The 17,270-nt window shown below is 39.8% G+C and overlaps 1 protein-coding gene and 1 long non-coding RNA gene across 2 annotated transcripts; both read right to left on the bottom strand.

The window, feature by feature from the left end:
* Positions 1-7,539: 7,539 nt before the first annotated feature.
* Positions 7,540-11,066, bottom strand: LOC144708904 (uncharacterized). Its single transcript, XR_013582886.1, has 3 exons — positions 8,042-11,066; positions 7,918-7,970; positions 7,540-7,843 (listed from the first exon to the last, which is right to left on the bottom strand). It is a non-coding gene; the product is annotated as an uncharacterized LOC144708904 (long non-coding RNA).
* Positions 11,067-11,554: 488 nt separating this feature from the next.
* On the bottom strand, positions 11,555-14,245 carry G3PP5 (Major facilitator superfamily protein). Its single transcript, XM_078581927.1, has 2 exons — positions 13,213-14,245; positions 11,555-12,151 (listed from the first exon to the last, which is right to left on the bottom strand). The coding sequence occupies exons 1-2, from the start codon at positions 14,132-14,134 to the stop codon at positions 11,646-11,648; spliced, it is 1,428 nt and encodes a 475-aa protein (XP_078438053.1). The 5' UTR covers positions 14,135-14,245; the 3' UTR covers positions 11,555-11,645.
* Between the last annotated feature and the right edge of the window lie 3,025 nt (positions 14,246-17,270).

Below are 17,270 nucleotides of genomic sequence, written 5' to 3' on the forward strand. Positions count from 1 at the left end.
AGATTGGGAGATACAGAAAATGCATTCAGATTGATCATCATACATAACTTCAATACAGAAGAAAGGATCACAAAAAATGCAATCGGATTAATCATCATACATTAGCATCTGAAACTTATTATCCCTGCTGGCATCGATGGAGAATCAATGGAGAAGATGACTCACCACTTGACGGAGAAGCTCTTGGTGGAAGCGGTTCGTGACTGACCGAGAATCATTGGAGAAGAAGGAACCCAAAGAAGAGCTCAACCTGGCAAGAACGTTCGACCTGGAAAGAGCTCGACGGAAAATCAATGGAAAAGAGCGTAGCGGGGAATCCCTAGTGACAGTAAGCTCTTACAAACTATTTTCCGTCACTAATTACGGTGACGCCGTCACGATGACAGTGACGTGATGAGATGACGCTGGAGGGACGTGTGACGGGTATGTGATGGTTTGTTTTCTAAATCCTGGGACGCGTGACATCACTGTGACGTGACGAAAATATTGTCATGTCACAGTCCGTCACCAGACATCATCCATCCCATCACGTCTGAGACATCCGTCATGTCCCGGACGTGCCATTCCCTATTCTCCGTTCCTTGGACCCCTTCCAGATTCTCCCTCGCAGATTTTCCCTTTCTGTTCGTTGGGTCCTTGGTTATCTAATGAACGTGCGACATCACTTATGTCCAACGGAACTGCTTGCAATTGACGACGTACGGAGCTGTGGAATTAGGGGTTGGGTCGCCTGACCCCTTTCCCCTAGCTGTGCTATTGTCAAAGACTCCAACCTTCTTTGGGCTGGTCACTCCACAATATTGCATTGACGGTGTGAACTTCTGCCACTACATTCCAAAAGCTTCATTGTCGACGATGTCTCCAGATCAGGTCACTTCCCCGTACTCCCTTTAAATTTACAGCATAATTACTTTATTCCGTGCTGACAACATCGTTCTTTTGCCGGAGAGATAATTTTATTTAGAATTAGCCACATCAACTCAAAGTAGTTATCTCTTTCTTGGTATCAGAATATATTAACTAGTTGTGAGGGTTGTGAACACCTACGGGCAGTGATTGTCCACCCTACTTCGTCGGTTTTCAGACTGGTTGAACTGGTCATTGGGAGCCTACCGGCCCTAGACTACTCGTGTCATCTCCTGATCTTCATTCTAAATCGGCAACAATCTAACCACTTCTCGTTATTTTAAAAGTTACATCATTCAAATCCCGGCATTGCATTCATCCATTTACTATGGTGTAAACCAATTCAATGACCACATCATATTGTTTTACATCATGAATATTTATTGCATTTCTTAGATTTAATGTGTTTCTTATTTCCCTACTGATTTCCCCTTGTTTGGTTCCAAAACACCAAGTATGGGAAAAATTTACATGCTCTATGAGGGATGACTTATCAAGAGCATTATATCCTTTCCAAGATTGCACATAAAATCTTTAAAATTAAACAAGTAGATCAATACTCAAAGACCTAATGCTCAAACTCTGATTTTATATATTTTCTTGTTGGATTCCCAAGAGCTTTCTCATATTCATTATCCTGGATCTCGATCTAATTAAGTAAATTAAGATCTATAAAACCTAGACATCCTTCTGCTTCACCTCTGGTTGTCTAAACTCTTTAGAGAAAGTTTTAGGTCTGCTGAGGGTTATATTCTCACTTAAGTTACTTAAAAATGATTTTATAAATAATTACTCTTTATTCCTTTTAAGTCTTTATTATTATAATTTCATTTCAAATATACAGATCCTCCATGTGGACCAAACCCTTCTACTACTATTCTTTAGTTTGATTGTTGAAAAGAAATTTTAAAAATATTATTTCATTTCTAAAAACTAATAACACTTAATTCACAATAAATCTTACTATTTTTGGCCTAATAAGGCCATTAAAATGCTTAGTGGCAGCCGGCACATGAAGGAGTGTCTCGGCCACATGTGTCGAGCTAATTCAAATTTTTATTTTGTAATAGGATTAAGTTTAAGGCATGATTAGTGGTGTTTGAAAGGTAATTATTTATATTATATCCTGGATTACCAAATAATGAGATAAAGAATAAGTACACAAACGTTGTTGTCAAATAATTTAGGACCCAATGTGCTATTTTAATCCTTCTCCAATAGCTCAAATAATTTGGTCCACTTTTCACTCAAAATGATAATTTACAAATATAATGGGTACAGTAAATCTGTTCGATTAGGCTGCCAATGAAGAGAAAAGGGGAAAGAAAAGTTTAAATTGATGGTCCCTAATATTCTGTCCTTGGATCTAATTCTTGGGAATGATGGGACATTTTTCTTGAAATGCACCCTAAATCAAAATTTTCATGTATCCTCCAATAGGACAGAAGCTTCCAAATTCAAATTGTGGTGTTATTTACATAAATCACGTATTGTTTTGATATGATCTCTAAAGCGGATTAACTTGGGCTTTTTCTCCTCCTAGAATATTGGGTCTCTTATTCTGGTCCAGTAGCATGCTTAACTTTTCCTTATCTCCTCCTAGAATATTGGGTCTCTTATTCTGGTCCAGTAGCATGCTTAACTTTTCCTTATCTCCTTGAATTCTAAAATTGAATAAAACTACAAGAAAATATTAAGAATAATCCACTTGATTAATGAAGATGAAGTGGGTTGTGTCAGAAATCAATAAAATCAATATCTTAGGACTCAATGGATAATTCCCTTTTTGTATAAAAAATGTATCAATTAACAAAAAGAATTTATTATATAATACATAAGCACACACAATTATCATTATTTAGTTTGTGTTCTATCAATCATCTACACTGTACTCAAGCTTTGAGCACATTGAGCTGGATTTCCGAGTTATGGAAATTCTGGACCAAGGTACGTATAGGCAGATACCACATATGCAAAATCTTCCTGTGAAAAGAGTAGACCAAATTACCCCAATTCATCTCGACCATATTATAATAACAAGGGTATCATAACAGGCATGCTTAGTTTGGCATGTACTGGAAAAACCCTGAACCTCCAAACTAACCTCCCTATGTACCAGGGCAACATCAATGATATCAAGTGAGATGTCAAACACATCCAACTACCAAACTAGCCCAAGGCTACCCAACCGTGGCGAATAAGCTCAAAGCTGCTAAACAGGTTCTCTTCATTTTTTTGGATAGGAATGGAACGGGCAATATCCAGCAAGAACTATATCACCTTCATAGGCTGTTGCTTCCTCCATATACCCTTGTATCAAATCACATTATGTGCTGATAATTAATGAAAAGTGAAAAGAGGTCACCACACATCGTGAGAATAACATTATGTGCTCATAATTAATGAAAAGTGAAAAGAGGTCACCACACATCGTGAGAATAACATTATGTGTTCATAATTAATGAAAAGTGAAAAGAGGTCACCGCACATCATGAGTTAAGATTTCTTCTGTGCTGCTTCTGAGTGGCATTAGGTATGATGAGAACACTACTATGCAGATGCATTTCCATCCTGCTAACCACAATCTTTAATATCTTAGGGCCATCAGGGGACAAAACACAATATTATAGGAACCAAATTGATTCACCAGGATAATTGAGCCTCCCTGCATTTATTATTTGTTGTCCATTATACATTGTGATGGAGACCCTCGACATAAAAATCAAAAAAAAAATTGAGGAACCTCAAATTCACATTTGCCGAGGGTATTTATGTGGCCTAAGTATTGAGTCCAACACAAATTTGGGTTAGAGCATTGACTGCTCCTACCCAGCCCACTAACACATCAGATGAAATCAGTGGAGAAAATGGTACTTTCAATGGAGCATTCTTCCATAATATTAAATTTTCCTTGACTTACATTTCAATGCATTACCTTTGATGACATTAAAGCAAAATTGTATTCAAGAATTTACTGACTCGCATATTACACTTTATCGATGGGACTGATAGGATTCAAGATAAGAAAATAACTAATGAGGGCGTTTCTACTGATGGATGCACTTCAGTGCAGATTTATTATCTTTCAAAGATGGGAATTCGAGAAAGTATTTATCATCTTAGGTAGACTCTTACTCAAATAGCATGATCAAATAATGATATTGATGGGAAAGTGCTCTCCCTTATTGATAAAAATAATTAGGAAACATTAAATAAATTGAAGTTGAAAGAATGAATGATCATTTGGGATTTATTAAAAAATTAAGTAATCTCTAAGGGTGGAGTGGAAGCTAAGAACGAGACAACTTTAAGAACCTCCATAAGTACTGTTGCCAATAATATACTTGTATCGTATTTGGAAATATTGCTAACAATTTTTTTTGAAAAAAAATCCATACTTGGCTTCTTAACTATCAACACATTCCCTTAACATGGTGAAGGAGAAAAAGGACAAAATAGACACAATATGAGCTCTTCAAGGTTTGATCGAGAGAAGCAGACAAGTAAAAAATAAATATTTTATGTTTTAACAGAAAACTAATCATGATGCAAATCACATGAACAGTTCCAAAGGCATGAAGTTAGGAGTGTTTACGAGCAGGAGCAGATAAAGAAGACTCCCTATCATAGTTGAAGTCTCCATTGTGGTCATGCATAGGGAGCAAGATAAAGAGGTATTGTAGGAGCAAGATGAAATACACTCTTATCAAGACTACAAGGAATAGAGAGTCAACAGGCGCCTAAGCTCCAAAGAGTTATTCTTTGACAACAGCGAAAGGACAATCCCCACAACTGTGGATGCCAACAAGGACAATGACACGAAAAGAAATTAATGTGCATCAAAGTAAAAATGGTGAAATTATATTGACAGCCTTACCAAGAAACAACATTCACCTCAGCTCCTTCCTTTACTTACACTTAAACTACGAGGGTCCTAAAAAAATTGAAAGAAATTGCTTGTTCGAATGACATCTGGTCCAAGTAGGTGGAATGTCAGGATCGTGCTATTACTCACACTTCACATAACTAGCAATTACTTAGTGCTTTGAAATATGCAACAGGTTACTGAGAGTTTTACCAATAGTTTCATTTTCCTACACCTCTGTGCGAAAATCCGTCAGGTGATACTTCAGTGAACTTGGGCAGAGAGCTGTGGACTGAACCATTATTAATCCACTTGCGTTATTCTTTATTGCAGTAGAGCGTTTCCGTAGAGAAGTAGAGATGAGAGCTTTCTCTCGCTCTGTACTTTGTTTTTTTACGATGTCATCTACAACTCGAAAGAGGTTATTTCCCCTACGAGGCTACAACAGCGAGCAGGCGCTTATTCTGTACGAAACACCACGCTGGGTGCGGAAGATTGATGGGAATCTGATGGCCCACTAATCGCGCAGGTGTAGCCAGTTTCCTTCTCTCTCTCTCTCTCTCTCTCTCTCTCTCTCTCTCTCTCTCTTTCTCTTCCTCCCTCTCTCTCACGCTCTCTCTCTCTCTCTCTTTCTCTTCCTCCCTCTCTCTCACGCTCTCTCTCTCTCTTTCTCTTCCTCTCTCTATCTCTATCTTTCTCTCTCCTCTCACGCTCTCTCTTCTCTTTCTCTTCCTCTCGCTCTCTTTCTCCTTTCCTCTCTAGTCTCTCTCTTTCTTTCTCTTCCTCTCGTCCTCTCTCTCTCTCTATTACTCTCTCTCTCTCTCTTTCTTTCTCTTCCTCTCGTCCTCTCTCTCTCTCTATTACTCTCTCTCTCTCTCTTTCTTTCTCTTCCTCTCGTCCTCTCTCTCTCTCTATTACTCTCTCTCTCTCTCTTTCTTTCTCTTCCTCTCTCTTTCCCCTTCATCTCTCTATCTCTATCTTTCTCTTCCCTCTCTCACGCTCTCTCTCTCTCTTTCTCTTCCTCCGTTCCTCTCTCTATCTCTCTTTCTCCCTTCCTCTCTCTATCTCTCTCTGTCTCTCTATCTTTCTCTCCCCCTCTCTCACGCTTTCTCTTTCTTTCTCTTCCTCTCTCTCTCTCTCTTTCCCTTCCTCTATCTCTCTCTGTCTGTCTTTCTCTCCCCCTCTCTCACGCTCTCTCTTTCTTTCTCTTCCTCTCTTTCTCCCTTCCTCTCTCTATCTCTCTCTGTCTATCTTTCTCTCCCCCTCTCACGCTCTCTCTTTCTTTCTCTTCCTCTCTCTATCTCTCTCTTTATTTCTCTCCCTCTCTTCCTCTCTCTCTCTTTCTCTTCCTCTCTCTGTCTCTCTTTCTCCCTTCCTCTCTCTATCTCTCTCTTTCTTTCTCTCCGTCTCTGCCTCTCTTTCTCCCTTCCTCTCTCTATCTCTCTCTCTCTTCCTCGCTCTCTCTCTTTCTCCCTTTCTCTCTCTATCTCTCTCCCTCTCTCACGCTCACACTTTCTCTTAGTCTCTCTCTCTCTCCCTCTCTCACTGTCTGCCAGTCTCTCTATCCCTCACTCTCTCTTCCTTTCTTTCCCTCCCTTTCTCTTCCTCTCTTTCCATCTTTCTCACTCTTCCTCCATCTCTCTTCCTCTCTTTCCATCTCTCTCTCTCTTTGCCTCTTTCTCCGTGTCTCTGGTTCGTACTCTCTCTATTTATATATACATATATATATATATATATATCTCTCTCTCTCTTCCGCTCCAACACTCTCACAGTTTCATAAATGCAGATACAACAAGAGATAACATCCCCTCTCTACCCCGCCCTCGTTTCGAAGTATTTTTAAGGTTCGAATAGGGATTGAGCTATCTCTTTCCCTCTTTCAATCTGCCTTCTTCGCTGTATCATTAAAGACTGACATCCGCCAAAGAGCCGGAATCTCGTGCTATGACCTACGGAATGATTAAAATAAGAGGACCACTGTACTTTTAACCTTGCACGATTCACCTCTCTCAGAAGATTACCCATTTTCTAACAGCATCCATCTCTCTCTCATCATCCATCAATCTTACTAGACCCCCAATTGAAGGATACGAGTGTGAAATGGTAAAACGCAACTTACCATCGATGATCTGAGAAGATAATGATAATGATCAAGAAGAAGAAGACGCTGTTGATGACGATGATGTTGCTGGCGTTGGTGATGAAGATGATAAGGATGATGAAGATGAGGATGATAATGATCAAGTAGAAGAATATGGAAAATGAAAAGAAGAAGATGATGATGATGAAGATGAGGATTATGATGATCAAGTGGAAGAATATGGAAAATAAAAAGAAGAAGAAGAAGAAGAAGAAGAAGAAGAAGATGATGATGATGATGATGAAGATGAGGATGATGATGATCAAGTAGAAAAATATGGAGAATAAGGAGGAGGAGGAGAAGAAGGAGAAGGAGAAGAAGAAGAAGAAGAAGAAGAAGAAGAAGAAGAAGATGATGATGATGATGATGATGATGATGATGATGAAGATGAGGATGATGACGATCAAGTAGAAGAATATGGAGAAGAAGAAGTTGATGACGATGATGATGATGATGGTGGCGATGCTGGTGATGATGATGATGATGATGACGATGATGAAATAGAACAATGGCAAGAATATGATGAAGCTACAGGGCTGAAGTGTATCGATGATAACTTTCTGCCCTGGTCAACTGTCAAGAAGTGAACCATATTAAAATCGCAACCATTAGGATGGCCCATTTCAGATATAAACAAAGGCCAAGTGAGCTCAGCAAATTCCCCGTCAGTAACTTACAATCACTTTCCTCCATCATGAAAAACGAGTGAAATCTCAAAGAGGAGATGGAGAACAATCAAGGGAACATAAACAAGAACTGCCGAAATGTATGAACCAAATTCCCTTGATAATGGGTCTATTTCAGTGGTGCCTTGGATCATGATTCTTAGGGCCATGATAATCTTCCAGAAAAATGGGAATATCTTCACTCTCTTCCTTCCTATTCAGAGGCACATCCATCCGTGTTCCTTCCTTTGCTCTTTCTCTCTCACCCTGACATAGAAAAAAACTCAACTCTCTCATCGCACAAGAAGAAGAAGCTTTGAAGAGATGATAGAAAAACCCACCTGGAGGAGACTTCTCTGGAGCTCAAACGAGTTTCCTTCTCTAAGGCGAATTCCTAGAGAGATAGAGAGAGAGTTAGTAAAAACCCAGAACAAATATCAGTTTTTTGCTTCATGGGTATGATACCTTTGGCTGAGCAAAGAGCTAGGAGGATTAAAATGAACAAGGCTTGGGCCGTGTTCTTCATCCTTGAGAGAGAAAGAAGAAGAGAAATGAGGGTAAGCGCAGGATGGAGAGACCAACTCCATAAATACCCACTTGCTCAGGCCTGGTTAGTCAAGGAATGTGTGCAATGTATAATGGTGGCACAGCCCAAACAGTATTTTATTGGATTTCTTGCCAGTTTTCCCTGCTTGCTGCTTGTAGAGAGAGAAAACCCTTTTGACAAAATCTAAGCTTTATATTCTGCTCTCTTGAGGATGAAGAAGAGCCTCGGCCTTTCATTACTTCTCTCTGCTTCTCACATCTCTGCAGATCCGGTCCCCATGCATTAACTCCATGTGTATCTCTCTCTAATGCTTTCTCTCTCCTCTCTTTCTCTCTCCTAATCTTCTCCCCTCTCTCACGTGGGATTTCTCTCTCTACCCTTCTCAGCCCTCTCCTTTCTCCGATCTGATATTCTCTCTTTTTGGTTCTTGGAATACCCTTCTTTATCACCATCCCTTTCCTGTGATTCTCTCTCTTCCTCTCTCTACCCATCACTATTCTCACTCTTGTATTCTTTCTCCCTCTACCTATCTCTCTCTCTGCGTATCTCTGATATTCTCACACCTTAAATCTTCCTCTCTTGCACTTTCTCTACCATACTGTTCCTCTCACTGTGAATCCTTCATCTCTTTCTTTTGATCCATGGTATTCTTTCTCTCTCATCTTATCTCTCTCTCTACCCTTTCTTTCAGTCATTCTCTCTCTGCCATCAGTTCCCTATCTCTCACTCACTTTCCTTCTTCTCTGCCTCTCGCTCAAGCTATTCATTTTTCTCTCCATCTTACCGCCTCTATCTCAAGCTCTCCATCTCAGTATCTCTATCTCTCTCTCTCTTCTTCTCTCACTATATCTCCCTCTCTCACTATGTCTCTACCTCTCTCTCTCTCTGGTTTCTCTCAGTATCTCTGTTCTTCTCTTGCTATCACTCTATCTCTCTCTCTTCTCTCTCGTTCTGAGTATCTCTATCCTTCTCTCGCTATCACTCTTTCTTTCTCTCTCTATCACTCTTATCTCCATCTCTGTTTTTTCTCTCTAGCTCTCTCTATCTCTGTGTAGGTTTCTCTCTCTATAACTCATACATCTCTGACTCTCTCAACTAAATTTCCAATAGAGTACGCTCTTAATTAGTGCAGGGGTCCTACTTAATACTCGTGCACCTTGTGCTGAGATCACCACATGGAAGCTGCATTAATTAGAAAATAAAGTATTTTGACGACAAAATTATTTTAAGAAATAATTACCTGTCTATTGAAGACTACCCTTGATTTATGGTTCACAAAAGGTCAACGTTTATTTTCCCCTCCAAGCTTGTATTGGGTGGGATTGGAGGAAGGATGTATGTTTCGTCCCATCCCGTCATTCGTCATCCATCACACAGGTGGACGAATGACTGCACCAAATTTCCATTCTTTGTCGCGGAAAAATGACTGAAATGGACTGATGATGGAATGGTGACGACGATGAAATGTGAATAGATGCCATTGGAGATGACAACTAATTATCTGAGAAGATGACTGAATGGACAGCCATTCAGTCTCGTCATCCATCATGCCAGAGGACGAAGGACTGTACCAAGTCATTTCCGTCATTCGTTCCGTTCTTCATCAAAGACAAATGATTGAACTAGATTGATGATAGAATGGTGACAATGACTAAATCTGGATAGATGCCAATGGAGACGACAACTAATTCTCTGAACGGATGACTGAATGGACAGCCATTCAGTCTCGTCATCCATCACATCGGAGGACGGATGACTGTGCCAAGTCATTTCTGTCATCCGTTCCGTTCTTCATTAAAGAAAAATGATTGAACTAGATTGATGATAAAATGGTGACAATGACTAAATGTGGATTGATGACAATGGAGACGACGACAAACTCTATGCAGGGATGACTGAATGGACTGCCATGCATAACCTATGTGCTGACAATGACTAAATGTGGATAGTCCAGTCTAATCTATGTATAACCGCCATTCTTCATCCATCCTCCATAAAAATATAACAAGTCAGCGAGAAATATGTCTTGTTGACGACATCGATGGGACAAAGAAGTGTCAAGTAGTAAACTAATAATAGGATTTTTCGCAAAAGAACAATAATATAGATTGGATTTGTTAAGTGACTAAAGATATTTCTATTTAGCAAATTAACAGCCATTCAGTCTTGTCATCCATCATACACAGGTGGACGGATTATTTTACCTAATCATTTCCGCCATCTACTCCATTTTTTTGTCAAGGAACAATGACTCAATTGGACTGATGACAGAATGATGATGATGAAGAAATGTGGACAAAAGCCGGCAAGAAATATGTCTTGTTGATGACATCGATACGACAAAGTGTCATGGGTAAACTAATAATAGGATTTTTTGCAAAAAAAAAAATAATATAGATTGGATTTGTTAGGCAGCTAAAAATATTTCTAGTTAGAAAATTAATGGCCATTCAATCTTGTCATCCATCCATCAATGCGCCAAAGAAGCATCATATTATAAATAGTAATACAATACTAGGATAAAACACTAATCTAAAGATGATTTTTGAGATAATTATGGGGATTTCTGATTAGAGAATTAAAGGGCAGACTTTTTATTTCTAACATTCTTAGATTGTGAAAGTTTAGGCAAGTATAATAATGAACTTCCCATTCATTCATTAATCTTTTTAGCAAAGTCAGGTTATTTATTTTGCATTGAAGTTTAATTTCATGGACATGATTCAAATATAAAGTTAAATATATTTTTTTTCAAGAGTATGGTTCTGGATTCAACCCAGACTGATTCAAGCTGGCCACGAATTTCGATTAGCCCGTTGATTAGTATGTTTACTCAGCCAAGGTGGAGGGTGAAAAATCGGATCAAACTCAGTTTTGATCAAATTCTCATCACATCAATCGTAGATCGCATCGAACCCTAATGAAGAACAAGCACACCAGAATTACAACACCTGGTATTAAATATTAAAGCTCATGTCGGTGAGTTTGACAACATTGATGTGAAGGGGGTTGACGTGGTCGTTCTGTTCTTTTTGTGCGAATTTGTGCGAATTGTTCTTTCTGTTCAGTTTTCCAAACAGAAAAAAAACAAATTCAAACAGAACATCACACATTGATGTGAAGGGGGGGGGGTTGACTTGATCGTTCTGTTCTTTTTGTGCGAATTGTTCTTTCTGTTCAGTTTTTCAAACAGAAAAAAAACAAATTCAAACAGAACATCACACAGACCTGTGTGCGGTTCTTTTGTTCGCTTTGTGCAAATTTTGTTCTAGTTTTGTGCGAGTGCGCGAATTTGTGAGAATGTGCAAATTTTGTTCGTTTAAAAAAAAAACAGAACAAAGAACAACGCCCTGTGCGGTTTTTTTGTGCGAATTTTTTGTTCGTTTCAAACGAACAGAACAGAACAACCATGTCTAGGGGGGGACACCTCATACCAAGAAAGTTAAATCATTTTCAAAAAATCGTATAATGATAAATCATAATATTTTGTATTTACACAAAAAATCCATAGGCTAACCTGGTTCACTTTCTTGCCAGCTCAGCTCTGGCAATGTGGATAAGGAAGAAGCTGGACAGGGAGATAGCCATGATCAGCATGAGAAAGACACTGTTCCATCCTCTGGTAGAGATGTACCCAGTCAGGAGCGGCCCGAGAGCTGCTCCCACAGAGCCCGTGCCGTCAATAATGGCGGTCACCGTCGCCAAGGCCTTAGAATCGCCACCGGAGACGAAAGCCTGGGTGCCGAGATCGGCGGCGACAGCGGTGGTGATGAGAGAGTAAGGACCGTTGACGAAGAAGCCGGAGACGAACATCAATGCCAGGTTGAGCGCGCCAGAGACGCCCCCGAATGCCCGGTAGAAGACGAGGGCTGGAATTGACAAGAATAAAAACCCGAGGGAGGTCGACGCCTGCGCCCCCGTCTTATCCGAGATGTACCCTGCTGTGATCCCCCCAGCAACGCCGCCGATATCGAATATGGTTGAGAGAATTCCTGCAGTCTTGTTTGATAATTGCTTCCCTCCGACGGCTTCAGAGATTTCAACAAATACGTGTTAGTGTAAAATCAACAGTTTTAATGGATGAATGTAAATGGGGAAATGTAACAAGAACATGTTCAAGTAAAAGAAAGAGTTTAATGGATGAATATAAATGGGGAAATGCGATCGAATTCATGTACATTGATGTCCACCGACGGATTCCAGACTTTCCAACAAGAACATGTCAGAGAGAAAGAAATGCTTTTATGGATGAATATTTGTCAAAATTTTCTTGCTTTGGGGCTCAAAAGTTTAGCAGGAACATGGGAAATCCAGTTCTTCTTGATCAGAGAATGCTTGTAGATTTTATTACAAACCTCGGAGACTTCTTAACACGATTCTTTGAAGATAATCAGAGTATATCGGTTAAAAGCAGAAATTTTATCAGTCTAAGTGAGAAAAAATAAGATTTTCACGATTGTCTAAAAAAAATGGACTGCCAAAAATGGCAGCGGGCATGATTTGGTTATTAATAAACCGATAATCCGACATTCCTTCAACGATTTTTTGAAGATAATCCGAATATACTAGTTAGAAGCACCAATTTTATCAGTCAAGTGAGAAAAAACAAGATTTTCACGATTGTCTAAAAAAATGGAGTGCCAAAAATGGCAGCGGGCATGATTTTGTTCTTTATAAACCGATAATCCTTCAAAGATTTTTTGAAGACTATCCGAATGTATTAGTTAAAAGCAGCAATTTTATCCGTCAAGTGAGAAAAAACAAGATTTCCGCGATTCTCTATAAACGATGGAGTGCCAAAAATGACAGCGGGCATGAATTTTTGATTCTCTATAAACCGATAATCTTTCAGCGATCTCTTGATGAGCAATATGATCTTGTTAAACTCAGCGCAAATGAAAGAAAACTAATACGCGTTTATTCAAAGTCATCGACTACAAATCTAATTCCTTCCCTTGATCAATCAGGTTAGATGATCTTCTAAAGAACCCAAGAACTGGAAAATTGTAAAAATTGCTTCCCAATACAGATTGAGAGATGTTTCGTTTTCCAAAATCAAGAGAGGAGATGCGGAGAAAGAAAGGCGTACCATTGTTTCGTATGTAAAACGGCAGCCAGTAGAGGAAGGTGTAGGCCACCAGCTTCGAGAAGAAGAGAGAAAACGCGTATGGGGCTACGCGAGGCAGCTTCCAAGCTTCAAGAAAACCAATGGCAGCAGCGGTTGATTGTTCATCGGCTTTCCCGGAGAGCAGAGTCGCTGATTCGAGCTTCTCGGGCTGGATTTCCTCCACAGATCCATCAGGGCACGAATTTCCCTCCATTTCGATCTCCATGGCAGCAGCTTCGTAGCCCAAATCGCTAGGATTCGCGACCAGGAACGCAAGAACGAGGAATCCGACGAGTATAATCAACAATCCAGGGACCAAGAACGACCATCCCCAACCGTAATCAAGCACGGAAGAAGCGATCACCGATCCGACGATGTTCCCGACAGAGGTGTGCGAGTTCCAGATCCCCATGATCAGCCCTCTCTTCGATTTCCCGAACCAATTCCCCACCACGGCGACCACGCAGGGCCACCCGATCGATTGGAAGACCCCGCTGACGATCTGAACAGCGAGAAAGAACCCGAAGCTGTGGATCTTCCACCAGAAGCCCAATCCGAAGGCGATGGTGGCGATTCCGCTGGCGAACATCCCGAAAGCGAGGAACTTGCGGAGGGAGATCCGATCGCCGGCGTGGCCAGCGAAGTACATGGCGATGGAGTAGGCGCCGAGGAAGGCGAGATCGAGCTCTCCCAGGCGGAAATTTCCTCTGGGGCCGTCGAAGGGAGCCCAGCCATGGCCAGAGGAGTCGGATCCGAGCGCGGATTTGACGATGCTCGGGGGCTTGCGCGAGGCGTGGAACGAGGCGTAGGCGAGGAATGTGATCAGAAGAACGCCGATCTGCCGGAGGAAAAACTTCCGCGAGGAAGAAGATGAAGAAGAGATGGTTGTAGGGAGGATTTCCATGGCCGATCAGCTCCGATCCGCCATGGAAGTGGAAGATCGGAGCTTCTTCCTCGTTTGAAGAAGAAGAAGAAGGAGAAGAACGCGCTCGCCCTGGTCAAACTCGGAAGTTTCCTGCCATTGATGGACTTTGAAGCTTTCATGGCCAATCAAGATTTATAGTAGCTGGTCACATCTATGAACAACCTTTGACCTTGTTTCTTTGTGTGTTAGTGTAGTTGAGAGTTGAGTTTGTTTCCTACTAATATCGGGCTTAATCATGGTTAGGGTTTGACGGTCCCGGTCCCCGTAGTTAGCAAAAACCTTAACCCTAGGTAAATTTGGGTTGGTTTACAACCCATCAACTCCCTTTGACCTCATTTCATTGTGTGTTAGTATAGTTGTGAGCAACGTTTTTTCCTGCTAGTATCTATTTTAATCATCGTTAGGGTTTGACGGTCCCAGTCTCATCTTCGCCCGGTCCTGGTAGTTAGCAGAAACTTTAACCTTAGGTAAATTTGGGTTGATTTACAACCTATCAACGCCCTTTGACCTCATTTCTTTGTGTGTTAGTATAGTTGAGAGCAAGTTTTTTTCCTACTAGTATCTAGCTTAATCATCGTTAGGGTTTGACGGTCCTGGTCTCGTCTTCGTCCGGTCCCAGCAATTAGCGAAAACCTTAACCTTACATAAAGTTGGGTTGGGTTACAACCCATCAGCTCCCTTTGACTTCATTTCTTCGTGTGTTAGTATAATTGAGAGGGGGCTTGTTTCCTACTAGTATCTGGCTTAATCATCGTTAGGAATTGACGGTCCCAGTCTCGTCTTCGTCCAATCCCCGCAAAAACTTTAACCCTACGTAAAATTTATTTGGATAACAACCCATCAACTCCCTTTGACTTCATTTCATCCTGTAGTAGTATATTTTAGGGCAAGTTTTTTCCTACTAATATCCGGCTTAATCATGGTTAGGGTTTGACGGTCCTGGTCTCGTCTTCGTTCGGTCCCCATAGTTAGCAAAAACCTTAACCTTAGGTAAATTTGGGTTGGTTTACAACCCATCAACTCCCTTTGACTTCATTTCTTCCAGTGTTAATATATTTGAGAGCAAGTTATTTTCTAATATAATCTGGCTTGATCATGGTTAGGGTCTGACAGTTCCGGTCTCATCTTCGTCTGGTCGTGTCATTTAGCAAAAACCTTAACCTTAAGTAAAATTGGTCTGGGTTGCAACCCATCAACTCTCTTTGACTTCATTTCTTCCTATGTTAGTATACTTTAGAGCAAGTTTTTTCCAACAAATATCTGGCTTAATCATGGTTAGGGTTTGACAAGCCTGGTCTCGTCTTTGTTTGATCCTGGCATTTAGCAAAAACTTAACCTTACGTAAAATTGGTTTGGGTTACAACCTATTAACTCCCTTTCAATCCATTTCTCTGTGTGTTAGTATATTTGAAAGCACATTATTTTCTACTAATATCTGGCTTAATCATGATTGGGTTTGGATGGTCCTAGTCTCGTCACGGCTTTTAACACAGAGCTCAAAATTAATCAAGGTTGACCGCAAGTTTCTCCACTTATATATGATTTAATAATGGTTTGGGGTTGACTGTCCTAGTCTCGTCACATTTTAGCAAGGACATGCACCGTAGTTGAATTGCTGGACTTTGAAGTTGGATCCATATTTATTAGTGTTGGTAACAACCATCAACTCCCTTTGACCTCATTTCTTACTATAGTAGTATATTTGACACCAAATTTTCTCACTTCTTAATACTTGATTCAATACCTGATTTAATCCCTTTGACCTCATTTATTAATACCTGATTTAATCATGATTATAGTTTGATGGTCCTAGTCTTGTCCTCGTTCCATCCCAATCGTTAGTGATAATTCATCCTTAACAGGTTAATATGATAATATTTACTTATTTATTTCCATAAAATTGGTTGCTTATGTGTGTTATCAAACCGAAAATGATTAAATCCATTTTTAAAATAATGGTTTGAATTTTATGAATTTTAAGTATTTTTGGGATTTTTGTGACAGTATTCTCAAGGAAAATAATTTTTTGAATTGGAATATGAATTTTGTGAATTTTATTTTTCCTGAAACAAAATAATTTTTTGAGTAAGAATATGATATTATGAGATTATATTCATGAATATATTAACTTTTAGGAATTATAATTGATATTCTATGCATTTATTATATATTTAGTAGCTCAAAATTTATCACGCCATATGTCGCTGTTTGATTTGTCAAAATGATAATGTTATGATAATAATTACTGTTATTGCAAATAAATATGTTTTTCATAATGGCATTAATTAATGACATTTGTTTAATATTGTTATTAACTACATGATGACGTGGCCAAATAAAAAAGGAGCAATTTTTGAACAATAAATGAGTGCATGGACTGAAGAGGACAGAGTTTGGAAAAATATTACTGTAATATTTTAATACTTTTATTGGTAAAAAATGGTGGCGGCGACCAGATATGACACAAGACACCTGGCGCCATATGTACACATGGCATTATCATGTCCATCATAAATTGGGGTTTTTAAGAAGCCCATTGGCATGGTGTGCGTTGGTGAGCTACCCCATCACATGCCCCTTTATTTAATATTATCATTTAAAGTATGCCATTCTTCACTTTTTCTATTTTTTGTTCAGGGACACGTGGCATGGAGCAAGCTGACGATTGAGATGTCATGGAACAATCATGGCCAATCAACACATTTAATCCCATACTAAAGATAAAACCCTAAAAGTGAAGTGGCAGCACTAAAGAGAATGAAGAGAGAAATTTTTTTAGTTTCAATCAACGTCTAAGAATCGTCCATCTTCATGACTTGATATCTAACGATCTAAAAGGTCAATTAAGCTGAATTTTGAGGGTAGCTTTCTCCTTCTTCCGCTATCCTTTCGTACAATTGGATCTACAAAATGACCCCCAAATCTTTGTGAAAAACATCTTTGAACTCACTCCTAGATAGGCAGACTGAAAGAGAGTGAGGTTTTTGAAGGTTCATTAAAGTTTTCATGGTGCCTTGAGTGCTTGGAAAAGGTGAAAAGAGAAGAGGAGAGGCTAACCTGCATTAGGAAATTTCCTGATTACATTGGAATGTATGGATATAGGGTTATCATCTTG

This window comes from Wolffia australiana, chromosome 10 (assembly GCF_029677425.1).
Source record: "Wolffia australiana isolate 7733 chromosome 10, ASM2967742v1".
In the NCBI taxonomy this organism is placed as follows: Eukaryota; Viridiplantae; Streptophyta; class Magnoliopsida; order Alismatales; family Araceae; genus Wolffia; species Wolffia australiana.